This window comes from Rutilus rutilus, assembly GCF_951802725.1.
Source record: "Rutilus rutilus genome assembly, chromosome: 20".
Taxonomy (NCBI): domain Eukaryota; kingdom Metazoa; phylum Chordata; class Actinopteri; order Cypriniformes; family Leuciscidae; genus Rutilus; species Rutilus rutilus.
This window is the reverse complement of record NC_140225.1, coordinates 24,349,550-24,376,634: the sequence shown is the minus strand read 5'-3', so window position 1 is coordinate 24,376,634 and position 27,085 is coordinate 24,349,550. Positions and strand designations below refer to the sequence as shown.

Genomic DNA, 27,085 nt, shown 5'->3' with positions numbered 1-27,085 from the left:
TATCACAATACTGAACTCACAATACGATATTATTGCGATACTCCAAAACATATGATAAAAGGTTAACAAAAAATTTACTGTTTATTAAACTGATAAATTTGATATTACATTGTGTGTATAAATGAATATTCTTGGACTTGGTGCTGGAAACCCAAAGCACAGGACAATAGAGACACCAGAATAAAAATATTCATGATTCTGAAGCTGAAAATACAGAGTTATTTTAGACGAATATGTTTCTCTGTCATTGACTAGATACATTTAAAATAATGTAGGCCACTTTTTTACACAGATATTCCCCTATTGCATTATTATACATTATATGCAACATTATATATAATATTTTAATGTAGTACTGACACTAAAACTATTCACGATACATATTGTTGCATTTTTGTATTGCGATATATTGTGACACGATATATTGTTACACCCCTAATATATGTTAGTAGTGAACAGTAGGCTACACATTGGCAAATTTAATTTAATTTAATTATATGTATTATTTTTTAGATTTTTGTAGAAAAATTGCATTTGTGCAACGTTTTTAGACTTTAATTATTAGTATATATCTGCCCTGGCTAAGTGTAAATGGTAAAAAAACAGTAACTTGTCACATGGTTAAGATCGTTCAGACACAGGCATGTTTTTTTTCTTCTTCAAATGCCAGCACATGTAATCTGATAAGAACCTGAAAAAGAGCATGTTTATTGAGAACAAACCAAAGTTTTCACGTAACCTTATTCATAGCTGCCAACTCGCACGTCTTCCTACATTCAGCTGCCGCTCAGATTTTCCACCTGATTACTGTTAGCTTACTGCTAGAAATGTGACTTTTTCTCAAAGATAAATATAAATATTAACTTACATTGCAGAATGCAGCTTTTACAATAAAATGTTACTAGCCTAGCCTACATTTTTCATTTTAACATCAATGATTTTTATAAAACGAGCAAATAAATCTCAATAACACGAAATAGGCTACCATGAATTGAAAGAACTAGTAAATGTAAAAATAAATAAATAAATCAAGAAGAAAAAACACCACCACCTATAGGCTAGCCTACACATGATAATTATATGCATTTTCCAGTGAAATGTTGTAGGCTACTTGGAAAAAAATGAAGAAGAAAAAAAGTCCAGCCTGATCTAACGACCCAGTATCAGCTAAAGCCTGTAATAGCCTACACACGCTGGTCCACTAGCAGATGCGTGTCAATGTCAGGCTTTGCCTCCTCTAGTTGCATAAAAATAGTAGGCCTAGTTATAGTGGTTGCTAATAAGTCTTATTTTTCGCTACCAAATTAGCCCAATCTACATTTTTATGTAGCCTAACTGACTTACATAAGTTATGAACAGTCTTAAAAAATATGAACTTGTAAGACTAGGCTAGTCTTAGCAGTTTATGCAACTGGTGTGGTAAAGTGTAGAGTCCCAGTGAAGGTGGGACTATATACTTTAACTATAGCCTAGATAGCCTAAATAATCAGGATAAAATTATTTAGATTATTATGTGAATAAAAGTTTGATTGATTGCAATAAGAATCGCGAGAAAAGCTTTAGATCAGGCATAATACTGGGGTCCTAAGCTGGGACTCATCACTTCAGTGGGACTCAACCTATTTTTTACAGTCTATGGACTCACTCAACCTATGGACTCAACACTTCACCACACCGGCATTTTATTTCCTCGGGAACTGCATCTCCCATGATGCAAAGTTAGTGCAGCGTCACTATACATGTCTGACGTCAGTAGCCGGAGTTCCGCGTGTTCGGAACTGTAGTCAATATCGGACGTTTATGTGTAATATGATGGAAAGTCGAGGAATTGTATCGATTATATTCGACTTGGATAACACGCTGGTCGATACAGCTGGAGCAGGACGAATTGCCATTCAGAAGGTAAATGCATGAATATGAATAATGCCCAAACGGAAAAGCTGACAATACTTCTGGTAGGCTACTGTCTGTCTATCTATGTTTTTGTCACATTGCCTATTATGCTTTGACGTACTCTGAAGTATACAGTGGTTGAATTAACATGGGGTTCCCCACAAGATTTTTGTTTTGGTGCAATTCTATACAAAATATAGGCTACAATATATTTATTTGACCGTATGCAACAAACTGTTTATTAAAAAGGCTTAAAGTCCCCCTGTTATTTTATCCCTTAAAACTCATCTTTGATCACCAAAATGACATAATTAAGCGTTTTTTTCCTTGAATAAATAAATTATGTATATATATATATTCACGCCTTGAATGTAAATCTACACCCTTGCCTCATTTACCCATTTTATGAATATGCTAATTAGCCCCGCCTCCACTCACTCACACCAGCTCCTTGACGATCACACATAGTTTGTGACGTCAGAAACACCAGCGATTTCAACTGTCTTTGATTCACTGCAGTTTTAAGGAGAAAATACAATAGCAATGGTGTTGACTAGCCTATACATTTCCACATGGTTTGTATTAAATCATATTAAAAACTCCACATAGACATATTAAAAACAACATTAAAACCTTGATTTTCACCACGGAGGGACTTTAAAGAACAGCCTTTTTTATTGATCAAGAAGAATAAAAAATATAGGATACATTTTCAGTCCAGGAAATTCAGTCCAATGTTATAAGAGAGAGCCCCCCAGCCTCCCTCAATTTGATCACTGATATACCGATATATAGCCTACTATACATAGTATATCAATCGAAGTAGTACCATTACCATGTTTTTTGGACACTTTGAGGGTGATGATAAAAAATAATAACTTTATTTTCTATAGTGCCTCCAAACAAAGGAGCTTACAAGGTAGAAATACAAGGAACAATACAAAATAAATCAACAATACTTCATAGGTGTACTAAAACAACAAGAAATCAACAATGTTTATAACAATCAACAATCTGCCAACTTAATATTTTTTCAAATATGTTTTAAAAAGACTGTTCTTCCTGAATTTCAACTGGAAGCTAAATCAAAACCTAGGAGCAAATACTGAAAAAGCTCTGTCACCCGTGGAACATTACCGTGTTTGATGGACAACCAAAAGACAATGCTGAGAAGAGCGAAGATTTCGGTTTGGGATATATGGTGTTAAAAGCTAAGATAAATTCACCGGAGCCAGACCGTGAAGTGCTTTATGTGAGCATAAGAACTTTAAAATCACCTCTAAATTTACCCGGTGGCAAGTGCAATGATTTAAAAATGGGAGTAATATGATCTCTAGTCTCCATAGGCTCTAACATGATTAACTAGGATTTGGTCCTAGTTAAAATTCTCACTGCACAGCCTCACTTTGACCATGTTTACAATGAACATAAATCTGTGTGTCATCGGCATAAGAATGATACTTAATACCTAGAGTTTGTAAAAGTTGGCCAAGCGGGAATAAATTGAGTAAAAAGTATTGTAGCCAGAGCATTATTTAGTTGTGAAATTTCATCATCCAAGCATTTTTAGCCCAATTCAGTGAAAGATGAAGCAACAGCAGTTGCATATACGGTCTAATCAATTGATTAAAAAAAATAATAAACCCAGGTTGAAAAATACAGCAAAATGTGAACTGAATTTTTGTGTACTGAATCTGAATGATGTTCTAGCTGAACTGATGTTGAAATGATGTCTACATATGTGGACCTAATGGACTTTCTTTTTCTATGATATTGTTCTCAAAAATTATTTGGACACTTACTCAACAATTAAGACTATATGAATGTCTTTTAATTAAAAAACTAAATAAAAATCCAAATTGCACTGAAGGGGCTGGATTGGAATCCACCGCTGCGTCAATGTGTAATGAGTGATTATAATCAAGGTATTAATCAATATTTTTCCTTCTAAATATCAAATGAGACTTCTCTGGGGATTTTACTTTGTTATACAAGTTACCAGTGTGATTACTGAAATGTTCTTTTCATGTATTCTTTAATATCTGTATTTGATATCTGAATGCAGTAACAGCGCTTGCTTATTTAGCCTGGCTTCCAGAAATGAAATAGGGACTTGTTTTGTGTTTGAGAAAGGTCTTCAACGTGTTATAGGGGTCATTGAAGCCAATAGTTTAAGGGACCATTTCTTTATTAAAGCCTTACTTTCCAGTTAGACTAAAGTGTAGCTCTCCTTGAGAGAAGTAAGCAGGGGTGGCCTTCGAACTCCCGTGTGAGTCTTGAAGCCGACTTCTGCTGATGAAACTGCAAACTATGTTCAGTAAAACTTTTATTCAATTTATTATAATTCTGACTCGGTCTTCTTTCAAACATCTGGTCCTTGGGTCCTAAACTGTTACCCCCTAACAGTACTTATTTTGTTAAGTAAAAAGATGTCGATTTTATGATTCACGCTGTGTTCTTTATTTAGGTGTGTGAGCTGCTGAAGTCGACACTTGTGCAGGAAAGCCACATCAGAGACATCTGTGAGTGCTATCTACGAAAGCTTCATCATGAATCGTTCGACCCATCAGAAGGAAAAACAATAGATAGTGTGAGGATCCGTCACTGGTATGAAGCCCTACAGGAGACACAGGGCACAGATCCTGATCCGGATCTGGCCTCCAGCTGCTACTACACATGGAAGAACACACGTTTACAGGCGCTGACCCTGTCTCCTGAGGTTCGATCTCTCCTGGAAGAACTGCGGAAAAATTACAAACTGCTTCTGCTCACCAACGGCGATACTCAGACGCAGTGGGAGAAGATCGAAGCCGTGAGCTGTGAGGGTCTCTTCAGTGTGGTGGTAGTCGGAGGAGATCATCCTGAGCAGAAACCGGCGCACTCCATCTTCACTCACTGCTTCAAGTCTGCGGGAGTTCTGCCACAGGACTGCATCATGGTGGGAGATTCTCTCAGTACTGACATCCAGGGAGGCGTTAATGCAGGAGTGCGAGCAACCGTATGGATAAACAGTGACTGTAAATCTCTCCCGCAGGGCTCTGTGACTCCAGACTACACTATACCTAGTGTACTGAATCTGAATGATGTTCTAGCTGTACTGATGTTGAAATGATGTCTACAAACGTAGATCTAAAGATGTACTTGAAAAATGTGATGACTCGTGTCAGGTAAAACGTTTTTAAGGGATAGTTCACTCCAAAATTAAAATCCTGTCATCAATTACTCACTCTCATAAAATTCCAATCCCATAAGACTTTCATTCATCTTTGGAACACAAATTAAGATATTTTTAATGAAGTCTGAGAGATTTCTGTCCTTCCATTGAAAGTCTATTCACCTAAAACTCTTGACGTTTCAAAATGTTAAATAAGCAATTCATAAAAGAAAGCGGTTTTATCCAAGTCTTCTGAAGAGACACGATCGTTTTATATGATAAACAAATTTCATTTAGGCTTTTATTCACATACAAATATTGATCAGCGAACATAACCAGAAGCTTAACTGTACTTGCTTGATGTCAGAATTTAGTATTGTATATATATTATGGTAAGTCCAACATGGCACACCTTTCTCTCTGTAACCTCACTGGACAATTTAAGTTGTGGAATAAATGAATCATGGGTGATGTATCGTCTTTAGGTATGCGTTCAGTAATCATGCATGATGGAGAAAACACTGGTGATAAATCCGCCACTAGAATGCGCAGTTTGTGCATTAGCACGGGCTAAACCTCATGATTGTTGCATGGAGCGGGTTTTTTTTTTTTGGCAAGTAAAGATTATATACACTATAAACACCATGATTGTATGTTAAAATTTGACATGACAACAAGCATGCCGTTTTTACAGTGATGTTGTTCTGCCTCTCTATTTCTAATTAGGGTTGGGTATTGTTTGAATTTTAGTGATTTCCCTTTCCGATTCTGCTGATTGATTCCGATTCTTATCGATTCCTAATTTCGATTCCAATAAGGTAAAAAAAAAGAAAAAAAGAATGATTCACATTTATTTATAGTCTTATTGCAAAACATTTAATTGTAGCGGAAAGCAACTAGCCTAACTAATATAATTTTTACAAATTAGTTTAAAAAGTACACACTCAGTAATTAAAAAAAACACACAAATAAATACAACTGAACAGATTGAAATAAAGTGTTTTAAGATTTTCAGGTATTCAGGTACAGAAACTGTAATCAAATGTAAAATTACACTGCACTTTATAAATAAAATATACATTTTCTCTTTATCTTTTGTTGTTTGATTAACTTTATTATAGAGATGGCAGAAATAATTGTAGGCTGCTATCACTTTAAGTCCTGCACGGACTCAATTAATATACTGTTATGCGTTTTCTTTGTGAACCGTTTAGTTATCTTAAGACGTAACCGCATGTGTTTACGAGAATATTTGGACATTTTTGTGTGTATTTGTCCGTTTAAGTGCCAAAAAGACGCAGAAGAGAACTCAGTTCAGTATTGCGCACTATTCAGTATGAGAGGCGGCTTTCTGTGTGCGCGCAGCACAGAAAACAGAGTGCTAGTCTTCTTGCACTTGAATGGTTTAAAATCACATTAAAATAACTTTTTTTTGTGCGCACACGCTTTAGATGTATGTGCAGCACAGAAAACAGTGTGTGGATCTTCTTGCACTTGAATGGTTTAAAGTCATATTAAAATGCACACAAATGAATCAATAAGAGGAATCTTAATTCTAATTTTACGAGTATCGGATTCCTGACCTTAAAGGGATAGTTTACCCTAAAATTAAAATTATCCCCTCAAGACATCCTAGGTGTATATGACTATCCTAATGAATACAACAGTGCGTTCTATCAACTGCTTGTTCGTATGATACTAAGTATTTAATGACAATATCTTGTGATAGGCGTTGACTTCAATGCTGTGCATCACACATAGTTGATAGGTCTCAAATATCTCACTGATTTAGCCTCTTCGAAGTTGTTTAATGATTTTATAAAACAGGTCAACGTGTGTGATATATGGCGATTGAGGAATGACAGTGCCAAAGACCACATTCTTTTCAGCTCGCCACAAATCCTATTCACGCATTCATTATCTGCACATATCACCTGCTGTATCCCTTGTATCCCATTTATTGATAATGCTGATATATTACCTCTTCTTCTTTCAGACCACTCCCAAGTAACTATCTTTTCTCCCATTTTCTGTTCCCTCTGGGCATAAACATTGGAGATATAACACATCCTTACTTCATGATGAAGAATTTCTATCACAACTGCGTACCTCAGCTGCTACAGAGCAACCATGTAGTTTAGTCTGCTTTACTAACAAATTACTCTGTTGTGATTTTTACGAATTGGTCAAAAAGAGAGAATCAGTGTCAAACCCATAAGGTAATTAAAGCTTGCAAGACTTAAATCAGTGTAATTATTCAGAGACATTCATTGTAATAAATGGTACTTTAATGAAATAATTAAAATGTTACTAAATAGAATTATTAGTAATTACGAACAATCAATGGGGGTGGGTGGGTTGGTGCTTCCTCAAAAGTACAACAAATTGAGTAGAACCAAATGAACTCCAATTCATATGCATGACCTTGAAAAATGAATATAGTCCACATAAGTGCTAATTGGTATTGATATGAAAACAGTCCACATTGGTGCTAATTGCTATTATTGATACAGAAACGTTGTTGATGACCACTGATAGACGTATTTCATTATACAAATGAGACAAACACTCAAGCGAATAAAGCATGTTACCCTTTTTCTTCACATTATACTGTCAGGCACTTTATTTTCCACGTATGCAAAGAAACTGAATACAGTCCAACAATTTTACTTGACTTCTAATTTGACTTTAATGTTCATTGCTGCAAGCTCTGCTAAGAAATATCTGAACACATAAGGAACAGATACAGTCTCAATAGAGTCGCTCTTATTGCACAACAAGCAGAATGTTTTCCGATGCCGTGTAGTTGACCAATGAGGAGGTGGTTTTTCCAGAAGCGGCGACAGCAGGCTGCCGCAATCTATGCAAACTTGCGCCACGGAGCGATCTGAGCAGTTAAACAGCCGGTCGTGAAGCAGAAACGACGTCCCGTGAGCCAGCAAAGCATCCCGTTCCATCTCTCCGAACCGGATTCCTCCCTGCACGTTCCTCCCTCCCAGTGGCTGATTGGTCACTTTATCTCTCGCTCCCGTAGTTCTCACCTGGAACTTGTCAGAGACCATGTGACGCAAGCGCTGGTAGTAAACCACCCCGATGAAGATGTCTGCCTCGAGCTCCAAGCCGCTGATGCCGGAGTAGAGCCGCTCTGTTCCGTAGAAGTTGTATCCCGCGGCTTTCAGCATCTCGCCGAAGTGCTCCAACGCAGAGCTTTCCTCTGAGAACTTGAAGGGTGTGGCGTCGTGAGACAGGCCGTGGAGGGACGCAGATTTCCCAGCCATGCTCTCGATAAGCATCCCGATGGTCATTCTGGAGGGGAAGCCATGGGGGTTGAACAGGATGTCCGGGCTCATGCCGCTCTCTGTGAAGGGCATGTCCTCCGCGGGCCACAGGCGGCTCAGGATTCCTTTCTGACCGTGTCTGCTGGCGAACTTGTCACCAATGGTGGGGTTCCTGGGAATGCGGTTTGTGATGCAAATGTACTTAAAACGGCCAGTGCCAGTGTCATTGCTGCACACCTTGATATTGTCCACTATGCTGCTCTCCTGGTACCTGAGGAGAAACAGGTGTTCAGAAATCAATAATCAATGCTGCAGGGATGACGTATAGGCCAAAACCCAGAAATGAGGTTAATATTTGAGTACTTCAGGTTCATTTGTCCTGAAGTCAGTGGGTTAGCCTCTGGGCAAAAAAGCCTCCAATGATGCAAAATGACGATTTTTACGTCATCAGAGGTTTCCAATCTCTTGTCTCGTCTCGGACATGAGGGAGGGAAGCACGGTCATTCGAAAATACTACCGGGTTTCTACTGATCCAAAGCTTAATGCTAATCGGTGAAGTATCCCTTTAAGCATAAACAATTGCAAATATAAAAATGTTTAAACAATTGAAATTGTTTTGCACTTTGTCGACTAATAGTATTTCTGTCACAGAAGTGTTATTGTTAAACCTTGTTTTTGTTTTTTTTGCTGAAATAAAAATAAATAAAAACTTGATTGCTTTAACTAACTGATATAAAATCATTTTAATTTGAAGTACTAAATTACTATAACTGAAATATAAATTATAGCAAAAAAAAAAAATAATAATAATTTTATATATATATATATATATATATATATATATATATATATATATATATATATATATATATATATATATAGAAATAAATATAAATTTATATAAATAAATAAATAAATATCAGTGGCGGCTGCTGGTCTTTCAAAGTGGGCCAAAGTGGGGCTTTGTCTTTCAAAGTGGGGTTTTTTTGAACAAAAAAAACTGTTCAAAGCAGCCCCATTGAAGTCAATGGACGCTGGGCTTCAATAGGGAAATGTACTGTGACGCTACGGGAATGTATGAGAAGGAAATCGAGTCAGCCGACCTGCTATATGTAACTGATTCGTAACGAACTCGTCTTTGAGATGAACATTTTTAGTCAATAAAATGGTAACACAATAGTACATATTTGACCATACATTTTTTGACATTATAGGGGAAGCCGAGCTTCTCTTGCAGTCTTAAAGAAATCCCCACTGATATATGTAGTATATATAAAAATTACAAAAGCACATAATAAAATGACTAAAACCAAAAATTAAAAATTAAAAGTATAAATATATTATTACTTACTGTAAATATAAGTATAAATTCTATATTCAAAATATTAATAAATACTATAATAGTATCAAAACAATATTAAAATGACACTGAAATAGAGTAAAATTAATGACTATGATGACTCCATTAAAAGGCAATTTTTAGACTAAAGCAAGTAACAAAAGTGATGTCTTACTTGAAAAAGACCACACGACTCTGGCCGGTATTGAGATTGATGTAGCTGTAGTAAGGGTCTCCATACTTCAGCACGGAGCCAATAAACGGCAATCCATCTGCATCCAGTTTGCCCAGTACTTCGGTGTCACCTGGCTTTACCCCAAACACAATGCTGTCTTCACCTTTGACCTTTTTGTTCAGATCTATGACATCGGTCTTATAAACAAAACCATGAGCGAAGCCACGCTCCCATGAGGACTTATTGACGATCTGGAGAAAGTTAAAAAGGATGAACAATATTAACAAATGCAAAAGAACGTTTCGGAATGTACTAATGGGAAACTATGTTTACCATAGCATCTTCCATATCGTAGCCAGAGTAAGAAATGACAGCCACTATTGCGTTTGTGCCAATAGGGTAATTGTCCATGTTGTAGTGGTCGTACATCGCGGGTCTGACCAGAGGACTCTGGGGGGTCTGCAGACGGTACAGTTTATTGTCAGATCGTTCCTGGTACGCATGCAGTGGGAAGCCCATGGTCTGTTTACCTAAGACAGGATGATGTCAAGTAAGTTGCGGCTCATAGTTCATTTGTTTTATGATATTTGTAGACGTTATGACAGAAAGTAGTTATTTAGATATAATCCATCAAAAACACATAAAGGAAGTGAGGAAGTCTTACTCATCTGGCACTGGTACATGTTTCTGGGGCTCTGGTTGTGATCAGAGTACGGGATGAATTCTGCAACCACACTCAACATGCTGTGAGGAAACAGCTCTTGATGTGTGGTCACTCCCTCCTCTAACTCTTCCTCAAAGATGCCCACATTCAGGTACGCCTGAAAACAGTAATGAGTGATGAACACTGCCAGACCACTTTTTTTTCTCAGTGGCTTTGGTTCCAGAAGTATTTTTCCCATGGGGATTTTAAAAGAGTCTTTGTGTGAGTTACCAGCGAAAAAACAAACCAACCAGCTACGAGGTAAATCACAACATTACAAACGACCCTTTACATGCATAGGCGACCAAATTTCATGCTAAATGTCTTTAATTAGTCAATGGCTAGTCAATTGCATGATTTCAGTCATCTGTGTTTGAGTTAGAGGCAAAAAATAAGTTTAGCGCAGATATAATTTCATTGCCTGCTGAGCTTTACTTTGCTTGGTTGAGAGCGCCCTCTGGCTTTCTCTCACACTCACTGTGAGAAAAAGAAAGAGGCTTACATTTGAACAACTGACACGCTAGATCTAAATGCAGGTCTCGATAATAAGGACTGCCCGATGGCCAAGAGTTGACAGAACTGTCACTGTCCTGATTGGGCAAGTGCTGCATTATCATGAAAGTTTAACATTTGCACGTTTTTAAGCCTTGTCAATTTAAACATTTAAGCACAATTTTTAATTTAATTGGGGACATGCTAAATCAGAACAGGCTGAAGGTATGTGCAAAGTAAAAAAAAAAAAAAAAAAAAATCAATCAGAAATGTTCAAAGGAAGTATATACAGTGAGGAAAATAAGTATTTGAACACCCTGCTATTTTGCAAGTTCTCCTACTTAGAAATCATGGAGGGGTCTGAAATTGTCATCGTAGGTGCATGTCCACTGTGAGAGACATAATCAAAAAAAAAAATCCAGAAATCACAATGTATGATTTTTTAACTATTTATTTGTATGATACAGCTGCAAATAAGTATTTGAACACCTGAGAAAATCAATGTTAAAGGAGACCTCCGGTCAATTTTAAAATTGAGCTAATTTTTTTGTACATTTGGAGTGCTGTCAGTACAGAGAACAACGACAAAAATCGGTGTTGCCTACACCGAGTTATCCTCTTTTTAAAATTTGCACCCTGTTGACTTCAATGGGGCAAGTTTTAAACCTGCTTTTAGGCTCTTAACATCCTTGATGTGTCATTACAAGTGCACAGGTCATGTGAGTGATTCCTTCGGAGTGAATGCGGGTGAATCTGACTGCAGTAGATGTGAAAGATATTAATTAGCGCACATACCTGTATTTACATCCTGTTTTCGGTCGAAGTCCACAGTAATCGATTGTCGAGTTCACGCGCATAGGTTTAGTACCTATGATCACGCGCGTGAACTCGACAATCGACTACTGTGGACTTCGACCGAAAACAGGATGTAAATACAGGTATGTGCGCTGGCTGAATAAACATCATTTTTATTAATATCTTTCACATCTACTGCAGTCAAATTCACCCGCGTTCACTCCGAAGGAATCACTCACATGACCTGTGCACTTGTAATGACACATCAAGGATGTTAAGAGCCTAAAAGCAGGTTTAAAACTTGCCCCATTGAAGTCAACAGGGTGCAAATTTTAAAAAGAGGATAACTCGGTGTAGGCAACACCGATTTTTGTCGTTGTTCTCTGTACTGACAGCACTCCAAATGTACAAAAAAATGAGCTCAATGTTAAAATTGACCGAAGTTCTCCTTTAACATTTGGTACAGTAGCCTTTGTTTGCAATTACAGAGGTCAAACGTTTCCTGTAGTTTTTCACCAGGTTTGCACACACTGCAGGAGGGATTTTGGCCCACTCCTCCACACAGATCTTCTCTAGATCAGTCAGGTTTCTGGGCTGTCGCTGAGAAACACGGAGTTTGAGCTCCCTCCAAAGATTCTCTATTGGGTTTAGGTCTGGAGACTGGCTAGGCCACGCCAGAACCTTGATATGCTTCTTACAGAGCCACTCCTTTGGTTATCCTGGCTGTGTGCTTCGGGTCATTGTCATGTTGGAAGACCCAGCCTCGACCCATCTTCAATGCTCTAACTGAGGGAAGGAGGTTGTTCCCCAAAATCTCGCAATACATGGCCCCGGTCATCCTCTCCTTAATACAGTGCAGTCGCCCTGTCCCATGTGCAGAAAAACACCCCCAAAGCATGATGCTACCACCCCCATGCTTCACAGTAGGGATGGTGTTCTTGGGATGGTACTCATCATTCTTCTTCCTCCAAACACGTTTAGTGGAATTATGACCAAAAAGTTCTATTTTGGTCTCATCTGACCACATGACTTTCTCCCATGACTCCTCTGGATCATCCAAATGGTCATTGGCAAACTTAAGACGGGCCTTGACATGAGCTGGTTTAAGCAGGGGAACCTTCCGTGCCATGCATGATTTCAAACCATGATGTCTTAGTGTATTACCAACAGTAACCTTGGAAATGGTGGTCCCAGCTCTTTTCAGGTCATTGACCAGCTCCTCCCGTGTAGTTCTGGGCTGATTTCTCACCTTTCTTAGGATCATTGAGACCCCACGAGGTGAGATCTTGCATGGAGCCCCAGTCCAAGGGAGATTGACAGTCATGTTTAGCTTCTTCCATTTTCTAATGATTGCTCCAACAGTGGACCTTTTTTCACCAAGCTGCTTGGCAATTTCCCCGTAGCCCTTTCCAGCCTTGTGGAGGTGTACAATTTTGTCTCTAGTGTCTTTGGACAGCTCTTTTGGCCATGTTAGTAGTTGGATTCTTACTGATGTATGGGGTGGACAGGTGTCTTTATGCAGCTAACGACCTCAAACAGGTGCATCTAATTTAGGATAATAAATGGAGTGGAGGTGGACATTTTAAAGGCAGACTAGCAGGTCTTTGAGGGTCAGAATTCTAGCTGATAGACAGGTGTTCAAATACTTATTTGCAGCTGTATCATACAAATAAATAGTTAAAAAATCATATATTGTGATTTCTGGATTTTTTTTTTTAGATTATGTCTCTCACAGTGGACTTGCACCTACGATGACAATTTCAGACCCCTCCATGATTTCCAAGTGGGAGAACTTGCAAAATAGCAGGGTGTTCAAATACTTATTTTCCTCACTGCAGGATTTCTGCAAGGTTGTCAAGCCAACCAAATAGGTTTCCACTGATTATCAGTGGTACTTGAGTTTCAACAACTTTTCTACAACAACTTTCTCACCTGTTCAAAGGTGCCAATAAGCTCCTGTTTGCCCAGGCCAAGGTTTCGGACAGGCCGAACCATGCGACAGGGTGTGGTGAACAGATGGAGGCCTGGGTACAAACTGGCTTTACCCGTCTGAGGAACCAGAATAATCTCAGTCCAGGGTGGCACTTTTTTCTCTCTCAGCACCTGCAGATGACACAAATGTTCAAATTTATATGATAAAACCCTCAACATAACTTGATCAAGGATAAGAAAACTACATAAAGAAACTAAATCATTTCCCACCTTAAATCTGCGGAGAGATTCGACGACTGAGGGCGCCACTTCTTTTTCCACCCAGCCAATCATGGCCCCGTCCAGTATGACAGGATAACAGTCTGAATAAGGCTGACTGGGGCTACCGTCTACAGCAGTCACACCTGGTGATAGATAAAATAGTTTTAAGTGAATAGACAATTAATATCCTATTGAATTGGATATTCAATTCAATTCACATTTATTTGTATAGCGCTTTTCACAATACACATCGTTTCAAAGCAGCTTTACAGAAAATGCATTAGTCCACATTACAATTTAGAATGATCTGTTATCAGAGGTAACTGTCTAAGTTATGTATTTCAGAAATGTACATACACACACATACATATATATAACATACATATACATACATACATATATATTTTTTTTACAATGATTCTTATCTATCTTACTAAATAAAAATAAGCAAAATAAGAAATAATCATAAAATAAGAATCATTTTATTTTGTAGTCCTGTATAGTAACTAAAATTAGTTACAATAACTAATCTTAATTTATTTATGTTCAGACTTTAAACCATAGAGCTTTTTTTTTTTTTTTAAGTGCAGGGAGACCCTAAAGCTTCTCTTTTGTTGACAAAGTTTAGAAGTTCTTTGTGAAGATGGTTGGTACATGTTGTGTTCCATGCAGCGCATTTATTTATTTAATTAAATCAGTCTTTGCAAATTGATAATTTTATTTCAACTAACCATGCAGCCCTTCAGCCCTAATTATAGGCATTTTGCTAGAGCCAACTGATGATCTTGTTTAACAATGACAAGATGTTATTTACCCAGAGAGCAGAGCAGGGCAGGCAGGGTGGTTGTGGGATGCACCTGTGCCACAATCTCACATTGGGCTGTAAGGTGGTTCATGAGGCCACATGGTTCTCCGTCAGGAGTGTGTACCGGACACAGGAAACCCCAAGACTCTGGCAGCAGCTTCCGCACACTTGTGGTCCTCATCTTAGCGAAGGCGGCTCCTCTGTGCACGCAGCGAAAATGAGACAAGTAACGGATGTAGTTCAGCTTATCCGCCACGACACACAGTCCGGTGTTCTGCAGCATGCCCAGACCTGGGGTTAAAAAGACAAATGTTATCTATTGATGCACATGGAAAGCCTGTGACCGCACATCAGTTCTGTGACTTCATTCTGTATTAATGTGGCAAGTTACAATACCAGTTCCATACCTGTCTTGGACTGGAGGTTTCCTGTGGCTAACATATACTCAAAGGCACTGGTGAGATCTGTAGCCATGTTGAAGATTTTGGTTAAACCAGTTGTGGTCAGCTCTCCCAGTCTTTCACTCTTCTTTTCCAAGACCCTTTTAAACGACACCAGCCAGCCTGCCATTTTCTCCTAAGGAACATTCAGAACAGCTTTGGGAATTTTTTTTATTTTTTTGTAATGTGCTGCATTTTGCACTTGCAGCTATGCTGTTTAAAAGTTTGGGGTTGGTAGTTTTTTTTGGGAGGGGGTGAAGGCTTTTATTCAGTAAAGGCCAATTTCACACCACATGACAGACGGCAATAGACACTCTGTCTGGTTTTGTCGGATCAGTTTGCTGGCATCTGTCGGAGTTTGTTTTCGCCGACTGAACATGCAGAGTCAGCGTTAGAATGTCACATTTATAAGGACATTAATAATGTTACAAAAGGTTTCTATGCTGTTCTTTCAAACTTTCTATTCAACAAAGAATCCTGGAATGCATCAGTTACGCAAAAATATTACGCATCACAACTGTTTTTAACATTGATGATAAACAAATCAGTGTATTAGACTGATTTCAGAAGGATCATGTGACACTGAAGACTGGCGTAATGGTGCTGAAAATTCAGCTTTGCCATTACATGAATAAATGACATTTTCAAAATAGTTATTTTAAATTGTAACAATATTTCTTGATCAAATAAATGCAGCCTTAAGCAAAAGCATTTTAAAAATCTCACCAACCCCAAGCATTTGAATGGTAGTGTGTATGAAAGGAGCATTGACATGAGTGTGCAAGAAAGACATGTTAATAGATGATAAAGGTGATCTTACTTTCAAGAACATGAGGTAGAGCTGGCCTGGTGTGAGAACTTCCTGGAACATCAGACTGTCAGGGTTCTCCTCCATACACTCCTGTTTGGCAAAGCTGAAGAGCTTCCGTGTCATCATGCACAACACGTAGAACTTCTCCACATTTGACTTTAGGTGAATACACAGACATTCACTGCAAACAGAAGAATAACACAATGGAATTTATTGATGTGTATAAATATTGAAATGCAATTATTTTTATTTTTTTTGCCATATCATTCAGCTCTACTTCCAACAGATCTCACATAAAAAACACTGAAGAAAATTGGTTAAATCTAAATTAACTGATATTATTAAAGTCAAAAATATTATTTAACAATCACCCAACCCATATACATCAACAAAACGGCAAAAAACAACAAAAAAACAGTGTAGGTTCTGTAACACCTAGGACTTACTCTAACAGGAACTGAGCACACTGCTCGTGAGTGAACCACTCTGGGAGGTCGAGTTTGACCCGGAAACGCTCGCCCAGGTAACTGAGCACCTTGGCTTTAGTTGTGCAGCCCTGGTCCATGACCATTCGCAGAATTTCTGAGATACAGCTCTTAAAGAAAGAGTTCTCCTCTCGACCTTTAATCAGCTCCTGGTAGATCTGGTAATCTGAGAAATCCACTAGAGCCTTTTGGGGTGAAAGGAAAGGCATTTGAAACATTAAATTCAAAAGTGATTATGCACCAGTCCCTAAATATTACACCTCTCTCTGGAAAATCTGATTCTGATTGGTCAGTCGAGTCGGTCAAATATGTTTGTATAATGACTTCTAAACCTTGTAAAGCAGCAGAACCACTATACTTTTTGTTCCAACTTTGTAGATCTGTGGAATAGATAATTTTTTGTTATTTTGCATTTTTGGAATTATTATCATTTAAATATGCTGCATAGTGTGACGTCATGACTTCTGCAGTGTCTGAAGAAATTGTGCAAAGTGTAACCATCCATTGTCCCAGGCCACCGACAACCTCTCACATAGTAAAATAACTTAAACTCAATCAATATATCCTGCAAACTAATATTTATTTATTTGTTGTTATGTAATAAGCGGTGTTGTTGTTAAACTATTACAAATAATTTTTGGTTATTGAAATTAAGCTGAAATATAATTTTTGATAAAAAAATAAATAAACATGAATTAAAAATGTTGCAACTAACTGAAATAATTTTAAGGTCAAGTACTAAATTAATAAATCTAAATATATATACACTACCGTTCAAAAGTTTGGGGTCAGTAAGATTTTTTAATGTTTTTAAAAGAAGCATCTTCTGCTCACCAAGGCTGCATTTGTACATGGTTTGTTGTAAACCATATTAAAAACACCACATATAAACAAGATAAAGATAAACTTGATTTTCACCAAAGCGGGACTTCAAACTAAAATTTAAATAAAAACTTAAAATATAAAAATAAAAATAAAGAAGTTAATACAAAAAAATTATAAATACTAAAATAGAATATAAATGCTCATTTTCACAGAGAAGGCTTAAAGGGATAGTTCACCCAAAAATGAAAATGGTCATCATTTATGGTAGCCATTGACTTCCATAGTAGGAAAAAAAAATCTGGATATGGAAGTCAATGGCTACTAGGGCTGTCACTTTATGTTCGAAAATCGATTGCACAATCGATCGGACCAACCAACACAAGTTTCGAAAATGAAAATAGGGAATCGATTTTAACGGCTTTCTCTGGGAGCGCGTCCAGGACGCTCGTCACGATACACCTGCAGCGAGCGCGCGTCACACAGCAACTGCAGGCTCTGACAAACACATAACAGCAAATTATACTTCTGCATAATGTGTCTTTTTTTACTACAAAAATGTGAATTCTGCCGGTATTCAGACAGTCTTATGCATACAGATACAGATTCGGGCTACGGTCTATAATCGCCTACGTAGGCGAAATTTGTTTGACATATCTAATCGTAAACACAGCTATGTTGAAGCCTGCAGTAATGTTTTTCATTGATGTTATGGCAGTCCACTCTGCTTATTGTTTTAAGAGAATGTTGCACTCCTGTTTGTCATTGTGCACGAAACTTCACGCCAATAAATCATCAGAAATATTGCTGACTTGTGCGCGTCTCAAGTGAACTCTTTACGTTCGTCCTAATGCCTGTTAGTTGTCCGTGGATTTGCCTATATTTGGCGTTTAAAATGGAAACGTCTTTAGACATGGAAAATCAATTTTACAATCGATTCAATGAACACTTATGTCTCAAAAATCAAACAGGATTTTTTCACAAAAGTGACAGCCCTAATGGCTACCAACATTCTTTAAAATATATGATTTTTTGTTCAACAGAAGAAACCTACAGGTTTGGAACAACGTGAGGCTGAGTAAATGATGACAACAATTTTCATTTTTGGGTGAACTATCTCTTTAAGCCTAGTCCCAGACTAAAATGCATGTTTGAGTCTATTTAACTGAAAGCATCTTGCATTGATGCAGGGCCTGATTTTCATTTTGGAAAGGTCATTTGAGGGGGTAGTTACATTTATCTATGCTCACTATGTATTTGTGTTTTTACAATGGGATAATTTTGATGTGTATGGGTTTATACACAGCACAAGGAAGCTTGATTTCAACCTTGAATATAATTTACAAAAAAGACAAGTAAACAAGAACAGAACGCGAAAAATTACTAAATTAATCTAAAAATCTGTGTGGGTTAATTTGCGTATTCAACCAACAAGCTAATTGATTAATTTTTGTGAGAATTTTTCACCTTATAAGTACGAAACCTGCGGGAATTAGTAAAATTATGCTCAATACCCACAATCCTGCGCCAAAATTGAAGCTCTCATTGACGCATCTTAAAATATCAGGGCCATTTTTTTTGTCTCAAGAGACACACCAGTCATGTTTTTTGTTGTTGTTTAAAAAGCACATTTATAAAAGCTACTTAAATGCCCTAAGTCTTAATTCCAAGCCCTGTCTGTGAAATCGGGTCATATAATACTAAAATAAACATGGTAATAAGTAGGGCAATGTCAACTAGTCATTATCACAAAAGAAACACCTTTAGGATGATTTGAACAGTTTATTAAAAAATAATAATAATAATTTTACCTTCAGCGCAAAGCCCAAGGGAAGAAAGAACAGCTCTTTCTGGTAAATGAAATTCACCATCACTGTTCCATTTTCCAGGTAGTGTAGATTCATATTAATGGCTGTGTGTTCGTCCTTTACACAGTGCATTGAAATACCTGCACACAGTTAATACCGAAGTCAATCTGTGTATTTAAAAAATCCTATTTCAATTATTCATTCTGGACAAGATGCAGCACTCACCGTACTGAGTGTAGCCCTGTCCTCTGCTCTTAAACTTTGGTCTTGATATAGCGATGGGATAGTTCCTCCTCGGCATGATCAGAAGACGAATCACCTTCTCAATGCCATTCACCACAAAATAACCACCCATTTCCTACCGGTAAAACAAGACTAAGTGTTATTTTATCCGAAAGACAACAGTATGATGGTGGCGTTACATGCAGTTCTGTGACGTGTGATCTATACCTCAGCTTCTTCGTGATGCTCGATGAGTTCTTTGGGTGAGAGACCATGAAGGTTGCAGAGTTTCGATTTGACCATGATCGGCACCTGTCCCATAGACTGTTTGATGATTCCTTTGGGAACGCCATCAATAGACCAGCTCACGTCAGCCTGTGAAAACACAAAACACTGACATCAGTGGTCGTCAGCTGGCTTGGCTCCAGGACCCAGACTGGATATCAAGCAGTGACCTAACTAGTCTCAGCCTTAGAAATAACTGTTAGCTGAACGTCTGATGTGTAAGGCACACAAAATGGGAAACGCTTCAGGAGTTTCAAAGTCTTCATCTGATTGGTTGAATTCTACAGGATTTAACGGTCCACCTGGAAGCAAAGCCGTCGTGATGCCAAACCCCATCGTGAGTTCGTGACATGGATCTAGTGATTACCACATAGAAGTGAAGCACTACATGTTAATTATATTCTCTGCTGTATTTTCCTATAAACATTTTTTTTTTTTCAATTTCGTTCGGAATTATTCAGCCTTTAAGAACAAGCAGAATCCACTGGCGGTTTCTCTTGTAGTGGGCTGAACTAATGCGCAAACGTCCATCTCATTGGCTAGCGCTTGCCTATTACTGTCCCTGTTTAGATTTCAGTAAATGAGGGTGAATGCAGATAATGTGATTAACATTCATTAACTCAGCAGCTCATCAATCCTTATGCATTTTATACTGTTATTAGTAGCAGTAGTATTATCTTATCTTATTTGATTGACTAATGTAACTAAGTACTTTCAGAACATATTAGGGGTGTAACGATACCCTCATGTCACGATTCGATACTGAACTCACGATACGATATTATTGCGATACTCCAAGACATATGGTAAAAGGATAACCAAAAATGTGCTGTTGATTAAAATGCTAAATTTGATATTACATTGTGTGTGTAAATGAATAGGCTTGGACTTGTAACCCAATGCACAGGACAAGAGAGACACCAGAATAAAAATATTCATGATTCTGAAGCTGAAAATACTGAATTATTTTAGACGAATTTGCTTACACTCTTTCACTGACTAGATATATTTAAAATAATGTAGGCCACTTTTTACTGGTAACATAAGACATTTGGCATTATCAGGACCCACAAATATTCCCCCATTGCATTATTATACATCATATTCAACCTTCTATAGTAGTTTAATGTAGTACTGACACTAAAACTTTGAAAACTATTTTTTTCTATACTATATATGGTTGCATTGCGATGTATTGTGGTTGTGACACGATATATTGTTACACACATACACATATATTCAATCCTCAGGCTTACCACTAGCTTCCCCCTGTATGTACAGCGCCTGCCTCTGCACTCGGCAGGGAACATCCGCAGATCTCGGCTGATTCCTCCTTTAGGAACCGCTGGCGTGTGAATGATGGCCTCCACAAAAGACAGGCTGACTCTGTTTCCCTTGTACAAGAACTCCAAAGGAGGAATGGCCTAAACACAAACATATTTTACCTGTATAGCCAGCACTTGCATGTTAGTGTCTATAGAGAACATGCATGAGTATAAGCATGCATGTGTCTGCACCTCACCTCCACAACCCGACATAATCCATCAGTAACTGCCTGATCAAATGACTCAATGTGCGCCTTCACCAGCTCCTGCACGGGAACGTGCTGTTTGTCTTTCGGGACACCGAACCCTGCCTCTGTCAAATTCTTTAAACTCGGTTCGGACTTTAGATTACACCACTTGGAGAGATCCATATTGCTGCGCACACACGTGTGTGTTTGTCAACGTGATTTCGGCAGTAGAGCGCATAACTTCCTGCTACACAACTTCAAAATAAGAGTATTCTCCCTATATGCTATTTTAATCCTCGGATCCTAATAAATCTCACGATTGTATTCATTTGTTTTCCCGCATTTGGACCATGATTTAGGATATTACTTATTGTGAATTAGATATCCTACATGATGCAATTCTTCCTTAAAATGAATTAATTCTCTTTCAAATGCAGTACACACCATCAAACATCATACCTGTGTTTTGTTTCCTTATGATGTGTAATGTGTAATTATTTTATAATAAATGGTTTAACCATAAATATGATATTATAAATAGTGTATGTATACGTTCAGAGCTTTTAAAACTATAAATGTTCAGCATATGAAAATACTGGCATAGAAAACGAAAGAAATTTAGTTTAAATAATTTCGTTTAATTAAATCACTAAGTAATAAATATTGTATTACACTTATTATTACACATTAAAATCACAGATACTTTTCTTTTGGACTGAGGGCACGTTTTGGCGTGTAATGATCACTCTTATTTCACCCTTCACCGCACACATGCTCGAACTGAAGGGGATGTCAAAGTAAAAGTCCTACTTATGCGCAGTAACTCGCATTTTGCGTAAATACAGCGCTGGGTTAAGCATATTGAACTCTTCACTTGGCCTTGAGGACGCTTGAAGATCTTTAAATTATGAGCAAACAATAATAATAAATAATACAAACAGTAATAATTAAACATGAGCGCGTCAATCTCCTCCCATAAAGGTAAAGATCTTATTGAAGATGTTATATAAAGGTGTTTTGTTGAAGTGTTGTAGAAATGTGCTATTTTGCTCATGCTGTGTGTGTTTGTTTATGGTCGGAATTTAGCTGTAAAGAAACTAATGGAATAAACGTACATTTTCAAGATGTGATTCACAAACACATTTCATGAGTGTCTCGGATGTATCATGTGTTTGCTTTTGCTCGCTGTGTAACGTAGTTGGGAATCTAATAAACTATCTCTGTTCGTATCAGGTTTCTATAAATGAAATATTGTTTCAATTTGACTAACATGGATATGGTTACTACTTATTTAATACAGATTCAACGTTTAATGTTTCAAACAATAGATTTGTCATTGTGATGTTATTGGAGTCACAGAACAACGTACAATCTTTAGTAGCAATTTTATGTAAGTTTAAGTAACAATATTAATATTGTTATTGGACTAAAAGGCTTGTAGAATCTGTGGGAAAAAAATGTTATAGCCTACATTTTATATGATTAATGTAAGTAGCAATATTAATGTATTAATTACATTATTTTCAAGTATTTGGACATATTTGTAACGTTATTATTATTATTATTCTTTCATCTTATGCAAGCATATATAATCGCTGTAGAATGTCTGTATGGTAAGATCTCTTAATTCTGTCCTCCTCTAGCTGAGATCATCACTGCAGTTTCCGTGACGTTTGGAGCTGCAGCAGTGGGAATCCTCATCTACCAAACATTTTTCAACAAAACCAAATGTGTGAAACCTAAAGTGAACCTTGATCTGCAAAAAGACAACCCCAAAGTGGTGCATGCGTTTGACATTGAGGACCTGGGTGACAAGGCCGTGTACTGTCGGTGCTGGAGATCCAAAAAGGTGAGAAAGAACTTAAGTAAAACTTAAGACAAACTGACAAACTTTGAACCACTGACTGTCAAAATAGGGAAACAGTAGAATTAGAAATGTGAGTGTTGCGGTTCTGCCCATTTTCCAAAGCAAGTTCCTCCTGAAGAAACTGAAATTAAATGTCTCTTGCAGATGCCAAATCAGGAGAAATGTTTATTATGTACATACGTATAAACATACATCTGGATGGGATTGATTCACGGACGTGTTTATCTTGAACCTGTCTGTTAGCATTCCTATTTCGATCATGCGGGGGTGGGTCCAACTGCCTTTAACCTGCACCTGCAACAGGTCACTTGCAAACTGTCATTGTCTTTATTTATGAGTACTACGTTCCTGAATTCTGTTTTTGTCAATCACCTGAATCTTAAAGGTCCCATGACATGGATTATTTTATTATATTATAATGTTTCCTTGGGTGCCCTTATAATGTTAGTATGTTTTTAAGATCACAAATTTTAATAATTTAGAAATAAAAGGCATTTTTCCTAGCCTGATTTTAGCCTCTGATTTGAACACTCTGTTTAAAAGGGTGTGTCTGCTGTGAGACTTCAGTGTAAACGCCCACTGCTGTGATTGGCTGACATGCTTGCATATGAAATAGCTAGCATTACATGTGGAACTCTCTCGGATACTTTTACTATTACAGCTATTATACGTTTTTACTATTACAGCTATCGAGATTAACGAATCGTGAGAAGTTTTTTAAGTATTTAGATCTATTCCCATCACATAAAAGGTTGCAGTGATGAGCATTGAGCAGATGACAGCCTGTTGATCGCGTGAATGAAGATCTTATCATTGCAACGCAGTTTCTGCACTCTCACTAATGCTTTCACCAATGCTTTCTGTATATATTTTAATCACAGTTTAAATAAGATTATTTTCAGCTTACCAAGAGAAACGATGTGAAGTTGATATTTTAGTCACTGGCTTGAGTTACTGATGCATAAACAGTATTGAACGATTTTGAGAGAAAGATTATCTGTCTGAACTTGAACAATTACACATCAGAAATTCACATAACCCACTGGTTCTTCAGAGGCTCGGAAGAAGGAACTAAAAAAATACTTTTGTGTTCATTTGTACATCCAAACACTGAGCAACTGCTATGCTTCGCTCGTTTACAAGCCATGATGTCTCTCGAGGAAAAAACAATATTGCGCTCGCGCAGCTCATTTGTCATGTCATGACGACATAAAGGGAAGATTCTAGATTCGCCCGTCTGAGCTTTCATTTTCTCAAAAATACCCAGGGCTTGGTTTACACCTATCAAAATGTCTAGCCACTGTGGGACCATAGGCAGGCTTGGGGAACTCATATTAATGTTAAAAAACCTCATGGGACCTTTAAATTCTGAAATTCCACGAGGCTAATTGTTCAGGGGCAACAGGAACATCAACGGCAGCAGGAGGGGAAATTAAAAAAAAAAAAAAAAAAACCTGTTAAAAACTATGTTCTATATACAAATGTACTGTTGATTAAAATGCTAAATTTAATATTACGTTGTGGGTGTAAATGAATAGGCTTGGACTTAGTGCTGGTAACCCAATGCACAGGACAATGGTGACACCAGAATAAAAATATTCATAATTCTGAAGCCGAAAATACAGAATTATTTTAGACGAATATGCTTGCACTCTGTCACTGACTAAATATATTTAAAATAGTGTAGTCCACTTTTTACTGGTAACAAAATACATTTGCCAGTTTCAGGACCCACATATTCCCCTATTGCATTATTATACATTATATTCAACATTATATATAGTAGTTTAATGTAGTACTGACACTAAAACTCTGTAAACGTGAATTTTCTTCTCACACAGTAATTTTTATTTTGGGTGAACTATACACAATAAATATTGTCACTATCCACGATACATATTGTTGCATTTTTGTATTGCGATATATTGTGACACACCCCTAGTCGCTTCACCTCCATTCACAAATCCTCTCAAATGGGATAGTAAAGTGTCCAGAATCAGTAAAGTGACTTCAGAATCTCGCCAGAAGTAGTAGGTCATCCTGGGATATTTGCCTACTGTTTATCCAATACTATGTATTCGGACATACTACTTTTTGGCGTACTATATACTATTTCGGATGCAGCATCAGTGTTATGAGACGCCCACTTATGACTGCACATGCGCATTGGAACAATAACCTTTTTTTTTTTTTATGAGCATAAGAAACAACATTAACGAGACAGTTGTTGCCAGATGAAAGCTTTGGAGAATTTGATGTTTCCCCATTTAAAGAGACAGGAGCTGCACTTGTATGACTGAAATAACTGGCGTTTCAAAAATGGCTGCTGAGTGATATGACTTACCTGAAAGGGACTTTGATGGGGAACAGTGGTTCTGATTGCACATTTTACAAGATTTTGTCAATGATGCTCAGGTACTGTTGCGCACCAAATCCTCCACCATCGTGTTATCGGTTATATCACTTGTAGTTTATAATTGTAGCGTCCGTTGTCCAACTGAACTTAATGTTTTTTATTTCTATAAGAAAGGCAAAATGACAGTGGGGATGGTGCCACAGTGGCCAAGTAATGTAATCGGTGTAGCCTACGGCCGAACACCGCGTAACACCAGTAACAGACTAATGCAACAAGCCTAGTGGTGATGGTCACATTTTGGTTACATGAGCCGTGAGATTCAGTGACATCAAACTTGTTGTAACACATCTGTAATGAAATTGTTTTCTCTGGTCTCTTTCTTACAGTTTCCATACTGTGATGGCGCACATGCGAAACACAATCAGGAAACGGGAGACAACGTTGGTCCTCTGATCATAAAACGCAAGGAGGCCTGAGCGATTCCACTGTTCATGAAAGTCCATTCTCTGCGATAGAGATTATGTGTCTTGGCTTTAAATGTGTGGTCGGGGCTGCTGGGATTAAATGTGTGACTATATTATCCCGTGTTTGTGTGTTTAATCATATAGTGTATGCTTGACAGGTTCCAATGATCTGCTTTCTGGGGTCGTTGTTAAGCAATACATAGTATTTTCATATCTATTTTCTCTATGTATCTGCTTAGACTTTATTGGATGATTGATGTACAGATTTCTGGCTTAGCCAAAATCTCCTAAACATGTTTATGTGTTTGCCTTGAACACTGGTCACATTACTGTAGATGCACTACAGATTAAAACTTGAATAAAAACACATTAGTCTGAGTTTGAACTGAATCTTTGTTCATATATGATAAATATGAATGTGAAATGGGTATGGAAACCAAATGGCCACCTTCTCATTTGCTCTGTGTGTGTGTGCCTGTTAAACTTCACATGATGTGACTGATCACTGACATTTAATGTATTTAAAGTGACACTCTCCTTTAATCTCTCTATTTTTGAATCATGAGTCACTGAATCTGATAGGTACAGCTTTATGTCATTTAAAATCTAATTCGGTAGGCTACATTTTGCCTCTGCTTGTGGAAAGACGTGATATATTTCTGTAGCAGAAGAGAAAATGTTACATGAAGCAAAATCATGCTAGTCTTTTTCTGTGAAATTGTAGCCTATTCTCTCTCTCTCTCTCTCTCTCTCTCTCTCTCTCTCTCTCTCTCTCTCTCTCAGAAAAGTACACTGCATAAGTTTGATGTTTAATAAATCATGTCAAACTGACTTTCTGAGACTGATTTTGCGAGTTTTTTTTTTTTTATGAAACATTTCTAATTTTCACAATTTATCGCTTGAATAAACTTCAATGTTTGCTGATCAACGACTTAAAGCAATTGAAAGTCATTGCATTATTTTAAATCCCCTCTTTAGATTGCGGATTTGATATTTGAATAAAGATATGGTTTTAAGTGTGACTATAGTTAAAACCATAAGCGGAGTCAAATATATAAACTTCTACAATTAAAAATAGCGCGGACGGGACGCTAGAACGCAACCTGTGAGAACGCCGACTTTGATTGGTGGACTGCGTGCTGACGTCACGTCCCATTCAGGAACCAGAGCGCAACCTGTGAGTAC

The 27,085-nt window shown here is 37.5% G+C and overlaps 3 protein-coding genes across 5 annotated transcripts; 2 read left to right on the top strand and 1 right to left on the bottom strand.

Moving 5' to 3' along the window:
- Positions 1-1,716: 1,716 nt before the first annotated feature.
- Positions 1,717-6,000, top strand: nanp (N-acetylneuraminic acid phosphatase). Of its 2 annotated transcripts, none has more exons than XM_084391751.1 (2): positions 1,717-1,902; positions 4,361-6,000. In XM_084391751.1, the coding sequence occupies exons 1-2, from the start codon at positions 1,801-1,803 to the stop codon at positions 5,003-5,005; spliced, it is 747 nt and encodes a 248-aa protein (XP_084247877.1). In that variant the 5' UTR covers positions 1,717-1,800; the 3' UTR covers positions 5,006-6,000. The 2 variants fall into 2 exon arrangements, with proteins under 2 accessions (XP_084247877.1, XP_084247878.1); XM_084391752.1 differs by having other exon boundaries at positions 1,730-1,955; positions 4,361-5,990.
- Positions 6,001-7,317: 1,317 nt separating this feature from the next.
- Positions 7,318-21,466, bottom strand: polr1b (RNA polymerase I subunit B). Of its 2 annotated transcripts, XM_084391750.1 has the most exons (15): positions 21,223-21,466; positions 20,957-21,124; positions 19,644-19,790; positions 19,419-19,551; positions 19,197-19,333; positions 16,525-16,748; positions 16,088-16,259; positions 15,235-15,403; positions 14,837-15,118; positions 14,032-14,165; positions 13,762-13,932; positions 10,504-10,660; positions 10,173-10,369; positions 9,840-10,090; positions 7,318-8,596 (listed from the first exon to the last, which is right to left on the bottom strand). In XM_084391750.1, the coding sequence occupies exons 1-15, from the start codon at positions 21,394-21,396 to the stop codon at positions 7,714-7,716; spliced, it is 3,399 nt and encodes a 1,132-aa protein (XP_084247876.1). In that variant the 5' UTR covers positions 21,397-21,466; the 3' UTR covers positions 7,318-7,713. The 2 variants fall into 2 exon arrangements, with proteins under 2 accessions (XP_084247876.1, XP_084247875.1); XM_084391749.1 differs by having other exon boundaries at positions 13,762-14,165; positions 21,223-21,460.
- Positions 21,467-21,988: 522 nt separating this feature from the next.
- On the top strand, positions 21,989-26,651 carry cisd1 (CDGSH iron sulfur domain 1). Its single transcript, XM_084391641.1, has 3 exons — positions 21,989-22,194; positions 22,857-23,062; positions 25,823-26,651. The coding sequence occupies exons 1-3, from the start codon at positions 22,167-22,169 to the stop codon at positions 25,910-25,912; spliced, it is 324 nt and encodes a 107-aa protein (XP_084247767.1). The 5' UTR covers positions 21,989-22,166; the 3' UTR covers positions 25,913-26,651.
- The last annotated feature ends 434 nt before the right edge of the window (positions 26,652-27,085 follow it).